Below are 15,079 nucleotides of genomic sequence, written 5' to 3'. Positions count from 1 at the left end.
CCAATTGAACCACTGCTCTTCCAACCTTGCAATAATTATTCGCAAGTAGCACTGACTTCACTTCTCTTTGTTGAGTTTAACCTGTATTTTTAAATGAAAATGTGCACAGAGAATACAACATTCCCACTTGTAACATTCTTCAAGCCTACCTTAAGACTATTCACTCGTAAAGTAAATTAGCATATGTACCTTCCTTTTGCAGCAGCATGTTGGCAATTTTATTCATTTGTTTAACTTCTCGCTAATCTTTTGGTGCTGGAAATGCTGGGTTCACTACTTTCCAGTAAAGGAAATTCAACTTGGCATTTCTACATCCTTCAACGTACATTCTTTTAAACTGTTTTGCCAGATTCCTCTCTCATACCAATGATCAGCTCATTTTTCATCCTCTTCTGAAAGAGGAAAGTCCTTTGAAATCAAGGTTATGGACTACATTAGCCACTGGTTTTGGAACTAAGTATTTTGCCCATGCCCTCAAACATCTAGCATTGAGGAATGTAGAAGGCCAAGGGATACAGGAAGGCAGTGGAAAGTTTTGAAAATGAGCAAGCTGGTGCAAGATGCAACTTAATGTGGATAAGAGTTCCGTGACCCATTTTAAAGGAAAAATGGTGGTGTATATTCATCTGAGTATTTCCAGCATTTTCTTACATCAACATGGAAAAAATGTTAATATTTCAGGTCAATGACCTTTCAGGTAATACGTGATTATAGATCATCGAGCTGAAATGTTTTCTCTTTCAACAGATGCTGCCTGAGTATTTCTAGCATTTTTGGATTTCAGATTTCCAGCATCTGCAGTATTTTGCTTTTGTATACAGTACAATACGGTTTTATATTGAAATCTACAGTATACTTTAGTAAATAGGCTCCAATACATTTTTTCTTAAAAGCTTCACAATGCCAATCCATGCTTAATCTTTGTTTCTTGTAAAGCCACTGAACAGATTTGTAAACTTCCAAAATATAAACACATATATATTGGGATCACTCAACTCTACATAATTTTTTTTTTAAGATAAACACATAATATTGAGATTCAAGTTTATCTAGTCCTACAAAGATGGTGGCAGACAACCCATCTTTCCACCTTAAGAATGCACCTCATTGGCTCAATTTCTCCTACATTCAGGTTGCATTAATTCCCTAGCTACTTGGCACCTGTTCTCATCAAGCTGTTTTGTAAATCACTGCTCCCTATAGGATTGTTTTGCTGAAAGATATTCACCGTTTGCAAACTTGCACTCTCCAGTGTTACTGGTTTCAGGATCTGACTGAAAATATAGCTCATTTTAGTGCAGCAGCACATCACAGAGCAGTGAACAGTGCATTTTCAAGACATCCACAGAGCAAATTACACTGCATGCTAAGTAATTGAAGAAGGAATACATGATTCAAGCACTGAGATACCCTTTCTTTGTAGGAATGACTACTTCAAACTTGCCCTACAAAACATTTTTCTCTTCATTTACAACTCCTACCAAATTTGTGTTTGTTACAGCTGTAAATGGTGTTGCATTACTACTGCTTGCAGTGACAACCATGCTACTTTGCAACTGTATATCAGAGACTGAAGAAATTAAAAATGACCTCTGTCTAATTTGATATCAAAGAAAACCTCATGCTGTTTTTACTTTACCATTTTGGTACTGCAGAATATTGGAGTGGTCACTAAGAAGCCATTAGGCCAGTGTTAAAAGTTAGAAAAAAATACATAATTTTTTTTTAAAAAATTTTGCCAAAAAGCTATCCAGCATCCTCTTGAATCTGCCAACACCACCTAATTTCACTGTTTCTCTGGGCCATCTTTCACAAATTGGCAACCTTCTGTGGAATAATTACCAGTTGTCTGTTCACCTTTCCTCTTTCAGTGTATGTTCACTGGTTATACTGTGGTACAATTTATAGGTTCAGTGTACCAAAACTCCTTAAAATCGTAAAACTGTAATAAGTCTCCCCTTAGCTTTCTTTCCCCCAATGCAAATATTGCCAATTTGATTGATAGCTGAAAATATTGAACTAGTACTCATCCTTGTTGAACACCACTGGGAGTAGCAAGGGCACAAAATATAGACCAGGTGCAGACTTCAACGTCCATCACCAAGAGTTGCTCAGTAGTACCACTACTGACTGAACCGGCCCGAGTCCTGAAGGACATAACTGCCAGACTGGGCTTGTGGCAGATGGCAAGAGCCAACTAGTGAAAAACCTACTTGACCTTGTGCTCACCAATCTACCTGCCAAAAATGCACCTTTCAAATGACAGATCAAAGCTCTGAGGTCCTGCCACATCCAGTCGTAAATGGCAGCGGACAACTAAACAAACTGTGGCAGAGCCCAGTATGAGTGCAAAGAACAAGACTGAAGCATTTGCAACTACCTTCAGCTAGAAGTGCTGAGTGAATGATCCATTTCAGCCTCCTCCCAAAGGTCCCATCACCAAAGTCAGTCTTCAGCCAATTCGATTCATTCCATGTGTCAAAGAAAACATCTGAGCACACTGGATACAGCAAAGGCTCTGGGCCCCTAAAAACATTCCAGCTACAGTGCTGAAGATGTGGATTCCAGAACTAGCCACACCTCTAGCTAAGCTATTCCAGCATAGCTACAATATTGGCATTTACCCAACAAAGTGGAAAATTGCTCAGATATGCCTTGTCCGCAAAAATCCAATCTGGCCAATTACTGCCCCATCAGCCTACTTGCAATCAACATCAGCGAAGTGAAGTGATACTATCAAGTAGCAATTATTCATCAATAACCTGCTCACCGATGCTGTTTGGATTCAGCTGGGACCACTAGGTTTCAGACCTCATGACAGCCTTCATCCGAACATGGACTTTTAAAAAAAAAATTTCAGAGGTGAGGCAACAGTGACTGCCCTGGTTCTCAAGATCGTATTTGGCCATGTGTGGCATCAAGGAGCCTTCGTAAAAGTGAAGTCAATGGGAATCAGGGAAGAAACTCTCCACTGGTTGGACTCATACTAGCACAAAGGAAAATGGTTGCAGTTGTTGGAGGCTAGTCATCTAAGCCTCTGGACATAGCCACAGGAGTTCATCAGAGCAGTGCCCAACCATCTTCAGCTGCTTCTTCAACGACCTTCCCTCCATAAAGGTCAGATTGGGTATGTTCGCTGTTGATTGCAATCTTCAGCACCATTCTCACTCTTCAGATAATGAAGCAGTCTGTGTCTGTAAGCAGCAAGGCCATAATAACATTCAGACTTGGACTAACAAGTGACAAGGGACAGTCATGTCACACAAGTTCCAGGCAATGACCATCTCCAACAAGGAGCCTCATCACTGCCCTTTGCCATTCAATGTCAGAGTTCCTCACCTCAACATCCTAAATACACCAATGAAACAGAAACTAGCCACATAAATACTATGGCTACAAGATGAGTATTCTGCAGTGACTCCCAAAACCTGCCCACCATCAACAAGGTACAAGTCAGGAGTATAATGGAATACTCTTCACTTGCCTGGATGAGTGCAGCTCCAACACTCAAGAAGCTCGGCATCAACCAAGACAAATAAGACTACTAGATTGGCACCCCTTCCAACATCTTAAACATTCACTCCCTCCAACACCTGTACACCATGGCAGCAGTGTGTACCATTTGCATGATGCACTGCAGCAACTCAGCAAGGCCTCTTCAACAGCACTCACAAATCTGCAACCTCTGCCACCTGGAAGGACAAGGGCATGGAAACAACATCTGCAAGTTCCCCTCCAAGTCACACACCATCCTGGCTTAGAAATATATTGCCATTCTTTCATCACACTGTAAAAATCCTGGAACTCCCATCTGAACAGCATTGTGGAGTACCTTCAGCACATGGACTGCAGCCGTTCATGAAGGGGCTCACCACCACCTTTGAGGGCAATCAGGGATGGACAATAAATGCTGCCTTGTCAGCAATGAACATATTCCATGAAATAAAAAAACTCTTACATCTCTTCTAGCTCAGATCCTTAAACCCCAAGTTTTGTCATCCTCTATTTTCTCCATGGCCAGGGTGCCCTCACTGTAGTACATTGAAGTGAACTGTAGAGTAGTCCTGGAGAAAATCACTCTCATGTTCCTTACAAGTTCCAACACCACCTTTGAGGCTTGCCTTGCATTCTTGAGGCTAAACACCCTAAGATCTTATTTGGTTTTACTGCAGTTACATACTACACCAATATTTTCAACAGGCTAGCCACCACCACTCCAATCCTCTCTTGCGTAGCGTTCTACATTCCACCACCATTATCTTATAATTCCCTTGCCTGTTCCCGTTTAGTGTCAACTTACATTCGTTCCTAGCAAATTACACCTGCTCCAAGTCTAATCCTCAATCTATGCAAGTCCCTTTGTATTTGATCTTCTCATTCCCAGATGTTTGCAGCACTCGCCCACATTAGTTTCATAGCAGTATATTTAACTTTGTTTCTCTTCCCACTTTTTTTTTTAATATATTGAACAAAAACTATGACAACTCTCTGACCACTTGAAACATTCCAGTAACCATCATCCATTCCGATGCAGCTCCCAGAACAACTACCCTTTTCTTCCTCTGACTGAACCACTTTCTATCTGATAACCACAGATGTCGAGAGCTCTGTCCTTTTGGACTAATTTCCTGTTTATTACAGTCAAAAATGTTTCTAAAATCTAAACAGTGTTCATTAAGTACCCCATATTCTAAGACTATAAAAACAATGGTAGGCCATGCAGCCCTTTGAGCCTGCTCTACCATTCAATTAAATCATAGCTGATCAGGACCTCCGCATCTCTTGAAACCCTTACCGAAAAATAAACTATTGAAAGAGTCTTGAAAATTTCAACTGACCCAGCATCCAGTCTTTTCCAGGAAAGAGTTCCAGATTTCCAAGACCCTTGTGTGAAAAAGTGACACAGCTCTAATTTGAAGACTATGTCCACTTGCTCTGAATTCTCAGAATCACAGAATTGTTACAGTGCAGGAGACCATTTGGCCTATCGTGTCTGCACCAGTTCCCCAAATGAGCAATTCGCCTACTACCATTCCTGTCTTCTCCCCGTAACCCTGCACATTCTTCCTTTTCAGATAACAGTCTTATTCCCTTTTGAATGTCTCGATTGAACCTGCCTCCACCACAATCTCAGGAAGTGCATTCCAGTTCCTAACCACTCGCTGTGTGAAGAAGTTGTTCATGTCACTTTTGCCAATCACTTTAAACCTGTGCCCTCTCGATCCTTTCACGAGTGGGAAGTTTCTCCCTATCCACTCTGTCCAGACCCCTCATGATTTTGAATACCCATCAAATCACCTCTCAGCTTTCTCTTCTTCAAGGAAGACAGTCCCAACTTCTCCCATCTATCTTCATACCTAAAGTTCCTCATCCCTGGAACCAATCCCATGAATCTTTTCTGTACTCTCTCCAATGCCTTCACATCTTTCTTAAAGTGCAGCGCTCAAAACCGGACGCAATACTCCGGGTGAGGCCGAGCTAGTGTCTTATACAAATTCAACGCAACCTCCTTGCTCTTGTACTCTATGCCTCTATTAATAAGGCCCAGGATACTGTATGCTTTATTAACTACGCTCTCAACCTGTCCTGCCATCTTCAATGACTTATGCACATATACACCCAGGTCCCTTCGCTTGTGCACCCCTTTACAGTTGTACCCTTTATGTTATATTGTGTCTCCGTGTTCTTCCTACCAAAATGAATCACTTCACATTTCTCTGCATTGAACTTCATCTGCCACTTGTCTGCCCATTCCACCAACTTGTCCATATCCTTTTGAAATTCTACACTATCCTAACTGCTCACAATTGTTCCAAGTTTTGTATCATCTGCAAATTTTGAAATTGTGCCCTGTACACCAAGATCCAGGTCATTAATAGATATCAGGAAGAGCAAGGGTTACGACACTGACCCCAGGAACTATACTACAAACCTTCCACCAGCCCAAAGAACATCCATTAACCACTACTCTGTTTCCTGTCACTCAACCAATTTCGTATCCATGTTTCTACTGTCCCTTTTATTCTATAAGCTATAATTTTGCTCAAAGGTCTATTGTGTGGCACTGTATCAAATGCCTTTTGGAAGTCCACATACACCTCATTAACAGCATTGCCGTCATCAACCCTCTCTGTTACCTCTTCAAAAAAAATCCAGCAAGTTAGACATGATTTTCCATTAAATCCATGCTGGCTTTCCTTAATAACCCATATTTGTCCATGTTCCTATTAAGTTTGTCCTGAATTACTGTTTCTAGAAATTTCCCCACCACCAAAGTTAAACTGACTAACCTGTAGTTGCTGAGATTATCTTTACATCCTTTTTTGAACAAGGATGTAACATTTGCAATTCGCCAGTCCACTGGCACTACTCCTACCAGAAGTAACTGTTTCTTTGTATCTAACCTACGGAATCACTATCATTCCAAACACCTTGATTAGATTACAATTCAAAGTTCTAATCAAGGGAATAGAAACCAAGTTGGTGCAACCTGACCTTATACTTAAATCCATCAAGACCTGTCCTGAGGTTCAATATCCAAACTGAATACAGTACTCCAGAAGGGGTTTAGCCAAGGCTTGCACAATTGAAACCATCTCATTTTTGTATTCCAAAACCCTGGAGATAAAAGACCAACATTCCATTAGCCCGTTCGATTAGATTTTTAACTCTCCAGGTCTTTTATCTCCTTGAGGTTAAAACATCTAGTCAAACATATCTGACATGCTGACTTCCTCTTAGCCCACACTGCTCTCAGTGCTTTATTACTCCCTCCTTCAAAATGCCATCTAATGCTTTACCCACTACAAATAGGATGTGACCCCTAGCCTCCAGGGTTCTCCCTATATCCCCTCTTATGTTCAGATTTAAATTCATACCATGTTCTCCCTTTATCCTAAAGAATCCATAATGAGATTATCCATAATCTCATTATGAGCTCCCTTAAGTACCTGTGTGCAGTCAATTTAAGACAGTTTTTTTTTTAAGCAAAAGGTTCTCAACACATCCTTTATCGCTGATTTCTAACCAATATTTTCTCATCACTTTCTAGAAATTCCATTTCTGTATTGGGAAAGTAGCCATGTTTTCTCTTGTAAAGATGAAAGAGACAATTTTTTTTTCAGTATCCCATTAGTTTCAATGCGAGCGCAACGTAGGCCCAAAAGGATGGCTGTCCACATTTTGTACTGCCGACTGGTAACCCTCAGCATACACAAATCTCAAATTTAGGATACTGTAGGCATAGCATTTTCATCTTTTCTTGTAAAATGTAACTATTAGTGAATGTTATTCATGTGTCACTGGCATTCTATTGCCAAGCTAAAAGTGCAAAGATATTAAACTACAGGTTCTGCTTTCAGAGTTAAATTGTACGGGCAGATCCGAATTATGCCATTAACCTCGACATCATGACCCAGACAACAGTGTTCTTTGCAGACACAAATATGACCAATACCGCAATATCAAATGTTCACATTTTTAATGTTGTTACGAGTCAGTTAAAGTTATAAAATTTTACAATTGCTAGAAACCTTTTAAATATGACTTCACAAAAGCAATTATACTGCAAAAGCAAAATACTATGAATGCTGGAAATCTGAAATACAAAAAAAAATGTTGTAAATATTCAGGTCAAGCAGCATCTATGGAGAGAGAAAGAGTTAATGTTTCAGGTCGATGACCTAATAATGAAAAGTCAACTTGAAATGTGATATCTCTCTCTTTCGATGCTGTCTGACTTGGAGTATTTCCAGCATTTTCTGTTTTTATTGCAATTTTACTGCAGTGGAATCAGAGCGTAAAGTGTGGAAATACAGCAGAGGGCAAGACTGCCTCTTGAAGTGACCCCAGTAATCAACACTGAGCTGATGCTTGGATAAGCAGAGTGGTACACATTTTAATGATCCTTTAGCATAGAGTCAGAGTCATAACAGCACAGAAGGAGGCCATTTGGCTCACCGAGTCCATGCTGGTTCTCTGTACAGAGATCCAGTCAGTCCCATCCCCCACTCTATCCCTTTCGCCCTGCAAGATCATTCCCCTCAAGTGCCCATCTAATTTTTTGAAAGCAAAGTCTCCATTTCCACCAGTCTCAGAAGCAGTTTTCCAGTTCAATACCACTCACTGTTCTCCCTTATATTCCCTCCAACTGCATCTCTTGCCCAAAACCTTAAATCTGTGTCCCCTTGTTCTTGTACCATCATATAATGGGAACAGCTTTATCCTTTGTCTACCTTATCTTCTTTCTTTCTTTCTTTTGGGCCTCCTTATCTCGAGAGACAATGGATACGCGCCTGGAGGTGGTCAGTGGTTTGTGAAGCAGCGCCTGGAGTGGCTATAAAGGCCAATTCTGGAGTGACAGGCTCTTCCACAGGTGCTGCAGAGAAATTTGTTTGTTGGGGCTGTTGCACAGTTGGCTCTCCCCTTGCGCCTCTGTCTTTTTTCCTGCCAACTACTAAGTCTCTTCGACTCGCCACAATTTAGCCCTGTCTTTATGGCTGCCCGCCAGCTCTGGCGAATGCTGGCAACTGACTCCCACGACTTGTGATCAATGTCACACGATTTCATGTCACGTTTGCAGACGTCTTTATAACGGAGACATGGACGGCCGGTGGGTCTGATACCAGTGGCGAGCTCGCTGTACAATGTGTCTTTGGGGATCCTGCCATCTTCCATGCGGCTCACATGGCCAAGCCATCTCAAGCGCCGCTGACTCAGTAGTGTGTATAAGCTGGGGGTGTTGGCCGCTTCAAGGACTTCTGTGTTGGAGATATAGTCCTGCCACCTGATGCCAAGTATTCTCCGAAGGCAGCGAAGATGGAATGAATTGAGACGTCGCTCTTGGCTGGCATACGTTGTCCAGGCCTCGCTGCCGTAGAGCAAGGTACTGAGGACACAGGCCTGATACACTTGGACTTTTGTGTTCCGTGTCAGTGCGCCATTTTCCCACACTCTCTTGGCCAGTCTGGACATAGCAGTGGAAGCCTTACCCATGCGCTTGTTGATTTCTGCATCTAGAGACAGGTTACTGGTGATAGTTGAGCCTAGGTAGGTGAACTCTTGAACCACTTCCAGAGCGTGGTCGCCAATATTGATGGATGGAGCATTTCTGACATCCTGCCCCATGATGTTCGTTTTCTTGAGGCTGATGGTTAGGCCAAATTCATTGCAGGCAGACGCAAACCTGTCGATGAGACTCTGCAGGCATTCTTCAGTGTGAGATGTTAAAGCAGCATCGTCAGCAAAGAGGAGTTCTCTGATGAGGACTTTCCGTACTTTGGACTTCGCTCTTAGACGGGCAAGGTTGAACAACCTGCCCCCTGATCTTGTGTGGAGGAAAATTCCTTCTTCAGAGGATTTGAACGCATGTGAAAGCAGCAGGGAGAAGAAAATCCCAAAAAGTGTGGGTGCGAGAACACAGCCCTGTTTCACACCACTCAGGATAGGAAAGGGCTCTGATGAGGAGCCACCATGTTGAATTGTGCCTTTCCTATTGTCATGGAATGAGGTGATGATACTTAGTAGCTTTGGTGGACATCCGACCTTTTCTAGTAGTCTGAAGAGACCACGTCTGCTGACGAGGTCAAAGGCTTTGGTGAGATCAATGAAAGCAATGTAGAGGGGCATCTGTTGTTCACGGCATTTCTCCTGTATCTGACGAAGGGAGAACAGCATGTCAATAGTCGATCTCTCTGCACGAAAGCCACACTGTGCCTCAGGGTAGACGCGCTCGGCCAGCTTCTGGAGCCTGTTCAGAGCGACTCGAGCAAAGACTTTCCCCACTATGCTGAGCAGGGAGATTCCACGGTAGTTGTTGCAGTCACCGCGGTCACCTTTGTTTTTATAATGGGAACAGCTTTATCCTTTGTCTACCTTACCTGAACCTGTCATAATCTTGTACACCTCTATCAAATCTACCCTCCACCTCCTACAACCTAACCTTGTTGCTAAATTCCCTCATCCCTACAACCATTCTGGTAAATCTCCTCTGCACCCTCTCAAGGACCCTCACATCCTTCCTAAAAAGTGTGACCACTAGAACTGGACACAATACTAGAGTTGTGGTCTGACCAGAGGTCATATCTTTTTCAAGGTACACCATATTCCGAAGCTCAAGAAGAACTGCGTGTCTGAGAAAGTGTCCAAAATGAATACAATTTGAGAGAAATAATTTAACATTGATTGCAGGTAGCCATGTTTGCTTGCATTAACAGAGAAAAGAAAGGACTATGGGCTATTCAAAAGTAGGGTCTGAACCATTAGTGTTACACAAATCAAACTTAAATTTAATTTTGAGCTGCACCAGGATAAAGTACTGCTGCTCCCATTCCCAAACTACAGCATTGTGATTTCCACCAATGGGAGGAACCACTAATAAGTCTCAATGGAAATTAAACAAATATTCTCCCATGTCACCAACCTGTTGGAGATAGAAAACCAAAGAGCTTTAGGAAAAAAACAAAAATTATCTGAGAACGACTATAATGGAGTCAAAATGCAGCTGAGGATACTCTAATTTATCTATGCACATTGCCTAAACAGTATATCCTGCAAAATTAAGCTAATACCCTACTCATTAAGCCAAGTGAGTTTTAAATAAAAGCAAAACACCGATGTTGGAAATCTGAAATAAAAATGAATTTTAAATAACATTCCAATCCCAAATTAGACGGCGAGACTTTTTTTTGCCTGTATAGGGGCGAAATATTCAATGTGCCAGGTTTTGGATGGGTCACCTTTGAGCAACAAGTTGTAAAGAAAAATTGAGTAAGCTTGCAGCAGTTTTTCTTTGGGTATTACCCTGTTTACAGTTGCAATGGGGAGATGCTGCAGATCAAAGTAACATACCATATCGATTCTAATACTGGTACTAACCGAAAACACAGCATTCTGCAGCCCGAAAGGAATGGGGGTGAGTCTGGCCAAGGCCACCACCTTCAGTCCGCTGCCTCCCTCTACCACTCTGACCACGGCGCTCAGCTGCTCGTTGCCCCGGACCTTGGCGAAGACCCACGCCGAAAGCAGCCTCTTGCAAAGTAGGTGAGCGATGAACGTCCCGATCAGTACCCCGATCACCACCAGCCCCAAGCCCAGCACGAAGCCGTACAGGTAGCCGGCGGCCACGTTCAGCACGATGTAGCCCCAACTGCAGGGGAAAGAGACGGCGATGAAACCCACGATGAAGAGCAATGCCCCGACCAGGCTGTCCAAGCTCTCCACCCACAGCAGCAGCTCCTTCAGGTACCGTCGCACCAGCGTCAGCGACGAGAAGCAGATGAGGCTCAGCACGCAGACCAGCAAAAAGCTCTTGAGGCAGCAGCCATTCAGGCAGTACGTCCCCTTTGGGTCTCCCATGATAGGCAACTCACCCCCCATCCCCTGGTCCTGCAGGCTCAGTTCGGGCTTCAACTGGAGCCGCTCCTCATACGAAGTAGCCACGTCCACTGGGTCCGCCTGGGCCAGCAGCAGCGAGTTGGGGCAGGGTCTCTGCAAGCCCCGGCTCAATGCCGAGTGACCTTTGCTCAACTTCTTCAACACTTTGCTCAAGGTCTGCAGAGAGCCAACGCCAGAGTTCCACATAGTTGGTCCGGAGGAGAAATTCAATCTCTCAACACCTTGCAAACACTTAAAAAATATTGTCTGCTCGTTTCAAGAAAATGTGCAAAAATAAATGAATAAAATCCGATTTGCCTCTGGTGAAAGGCTCGCTCACTTCTGGCCCAAACTCTACATCACTCGGTGCAGCTGCAGACCTGGGGTGGATTGAATAAGTGAGGGAGGGTTGTCGTGTAGCCCGAACGCTGCTCCAACAGCGACGCCACATGAATGGGAGGAGAGCCGGGGGGATAGGATGTTCCCGAAGGCAGAACGGGTGCACAAAGGATGGGTTTTTTTCTTTCTCAGATGATCTTGGTGTCTGTGACGGTGCCGCGGAAGCAGCCGGCTGGCGGGAGGAGGGTTCCTGCTGCCACGTCCTGTCTCATCATTCTACAGGAAGGGGAGCAAAAACACACAAACAGCCTCCTTCAGCCCACACCCGGCCGCCGAGCTGAGTCCCGGGAGGACACCCGCCCACACTCCCGGGCTGCAGAGAGCGCGCGCCGCCAGGGCAACGTTCCACAGCCGCAGTGAGTCCACCTCGCGCTGGGCTCCGGCTACCGCCATCCGCTCACTGCAGACACAACTGCAAAGCAGCAACTCACCCACAATGCTACTGCTAGACGTCACAGGGTAGCGCATACTTTAAAGAAACACCGCAGACAAGTTCAGGCGCCACTGCTTAAAGAAACATTACCATTAAGAGACTTAACAATGGCTCCGGAAACCAGATTCTGTTTTCACTGTCTTTCTGAAGAAGGGTCACTGACCTGAAACGTTAACTCTGCTTCTCTCTCCGCAGATGCTGCCAGACCTGCTGAGTATTTCCAGCATGTTTTTGCTTCTGTTTTCACTGTATTGGATTCCGCAATCTTTACCTTGGAGTATAGTCTTGGTGTTACTGCTGACTAAAATAAAATCCTCTTAAACACATGTTCGGTCTTTCTGTCTATTCCAGACGCACATCATTTGGCATTCAAACTCCTAGAATCATAGAATGGTTACAGCACAAAAGGAGGCCATTCGGTCTGTCGTATCTGTGCCAGCTCCCTGCAAGAGCAACTCACCTAGTCACAGTCCCCTGATTTTTCCCTCTAGCACTGCATTTTTTTATATCTTCAGATAGTTTTCCCATCTTCTTTTGAAGGCCCCAATTGAATCTGCCTCCACCACACTGTCAGTGTCCAGACCCAAACCACTCACTGCAAAAATAAGTTTTTCCTCATGTTGGTGTTGCTTTTGCCAATCTCCTTTAATCAGTGTCCTCTAGTTCTGCATCCTTCAGCCAATGGGAACACTTTCTCCCGATCTAATATGTCCAGCCCCTCATGATTTTGAACACCCCGATCAAATCTCCTCAATCTTCTCCAACAAGAACAACCCCAGCTTCTCTAACATAACTGAATTTCCTCATCCCTGGAACCATTCTCATGAATCTAGTGCCTTACATCCTTCCAAAAGTGTGGTGCCTAGAACTGAACACAATACTCCAGTTGAGACTGAACCAATGTTTTATGCAGGTTTATCATAACTTTCTTGTTTTTGTACTCTATGCCCCTATTAATAAAGCCCAGGTTCCCATGTGCTTTATTAACTGCTTTTTCAGCCTGCTCTGCAGCCTTCAATGATTTGAGTACATATACCCCCAGGTCCCTCTCTCTGCTCCTGCACCCCCTTTAGAATTGTACCCTTTATTTTATATTGCCTCTCCTTGTTCTTCCTACCAAGATGAATCACAAAACTTTTCTGCATTAAATTTAATCTGCTACTTGTCCGCCCATTCCACTAGCCTGTCTGTCTTGAAGTTTATCACTATCCTCCTCACAGTTCACAATACTTCCAAGTTTTCTGTCATCTGCAAATTTTAAAATTGTGCCCTCTACACCCAAGTCTAGCTCATTAATATATATCAAGAAAAGCAGGGGTCCCAACACTGACTCCTGGGGAACCCCACCACATGCTTTCCTCCAGTCCAGAAAACAACCATTCACAACTACTCTCCTGTCACTCAGCCAATTTCGTATCGATGCTTCTACTGTCCCATGTATTCCATGGGCTCTATCTTTGCTGACAAGCCTGTCAATTGGCATTTTATCAAATGCCTTTTGGATGTCCTTGTGCACCACATCGACCGCATTCCCCTCATCAACCCTCTCTGTTACCTCATCAAATAAACTCAAGGAAGATAGTTAAACACGATTTGCCCTTGACAAATCCATGCTGGCTTTCCTTAATTAATCCATATTTGTTCAAGTGACTATTAATTTTGTCCCGGAATATCGTTTCTAAAAGCTTTCCCGCCACTAAGGTTAAACTGACTGGCCTGTAGTTGCTGGGATTGTCCTTACAGCCTTTTCTGAACAAGGGTATTACATTTGCAAACCTCCAGTCTTCTGGCACCATACCTGTACCGAAGGAGGATTGGAAGTATATGGCCAGTATCTTCTCAATTTCCACCCTTATTTCCCTCACTATCCTTGAATGCATCTCATCCAGTCCTGGTACCTATTACCTCTATCAATTTTTAGCCCATCCAGTGTCTCAACTATCTCATCTTTCACCATGACTTGGGCAGCATCTTCTTGCTTGGTAAAGACAGATGCAAAGTACTCAACTAGCACCTCAGCCATGCCCTCTGCCTCCATGCGTAATTCCCCTTTTTGGTCCCTAATTGGCCCCACTCCTCCTTTTACCACCTTTTTACTATTTATGTGACTAGAAAAGACTATAAGATTCCCTTTTATGTTACCTGTGAGTCTCTTCTCATACTGTCTTTTTGCTTCTCTTATTTTTTTTTTACTTCCCTGTGAACCTTCGAAATACAGCCTGGTTCTCAATTGTATTATCCACCTGACATCTGTCATATGCATCCTTTTTCTGCTTCATCTTACTCTCTATCACTGTTGTCATACAGGTCTTCTGGATCTGTTTGCCCTACCTTTCCCCTTCGTGGGAATGGGTACCTTGATTGTACCCCAGCTATCTACTCTTTCTAAGCAGCCTATTGTTCAGTTACAGATTTACCTTCCAATTTTTGATTCCAATTTACTTGGGCAGATCTGTTCTCACTGCATTGAAGATGGCCCTTCCCCAATTAATTATCTTAACTCTGGATTGCTCCTTGTCCTTTTCCATAGCTAACCTAAACCTGATGATACAATGATCGCTGTCCCCTATATGTTCCCCTACTGTCACTTGATCCACTTCATCCCCAGAACCAGATCCAGCAATGCCTCCTTCCTCTTTGGACTGGGAACATACTGATGCAGAAAATTCTCCTGAACTGCTCAGAAAACTCTTGCCCTACTCTGCCTTTTACACTATTACTATCCCAGTCTATATTCAGATCATCAAGAAAGACTTGCATTTATATAGCAATTTTCATGACCACCAGACATCCCAAAGCGTTTTATAGCCAATGAAGTACTTTTTGAAGTGTCATCACTGTTGTAATGCTGGAAACGCAGCAACCAGTATGCAC

General features: G+C 43.4%; 1 protein-coding gene across 2 annotated transcripts in view; it reads right to left on the bottom strand.

The window, feature by feature from the left end:
- tmem64 (transmembrane protein 64) overlaps positions 1-12,199 on the bottom strand; it is a 44,706-nt gene extending 32,507 nt beyond the window's left edge. For both annotated transcript variants that reach the window (XM_068031626.1, XM_068031627.1), the window contains exon 1: positions 10,876-12,199. In XM_068031626.1, coding sequence (XP_067887727.1) covers positions 10,876-11,580 — 705 coding nt within the window. In that variant the 5' untranslated portion in view covers positions 11,581-12,199. The remainder of the gene's footprint in view (positions 1-10,875) is intronic.
- Between the last annotated feature and the right edge of the window lie 2,880 nt (positions 12,200-15,079).

The sequence above is a fragment of the Heterodontus francisci genome, chromosome 5 (genome assembly GCF_036365525.1).
Source record: "Heterodontus francisci isolate sHetFra1 chromosome 5, sHetFra1.hap1, whole genome shotgun sequence".
Lineage (NCBI taxonomy): Eukaryota > Metazoa > Chordata > Chondrichthyes > Heterodontiformes > Heterodontidae > Heterodontus > Heterodontus francisci.
Note: the sequence above shows the minus strand (reverse complement) of the source record. Positions and strands in the feature narration are given on the sequence as shown.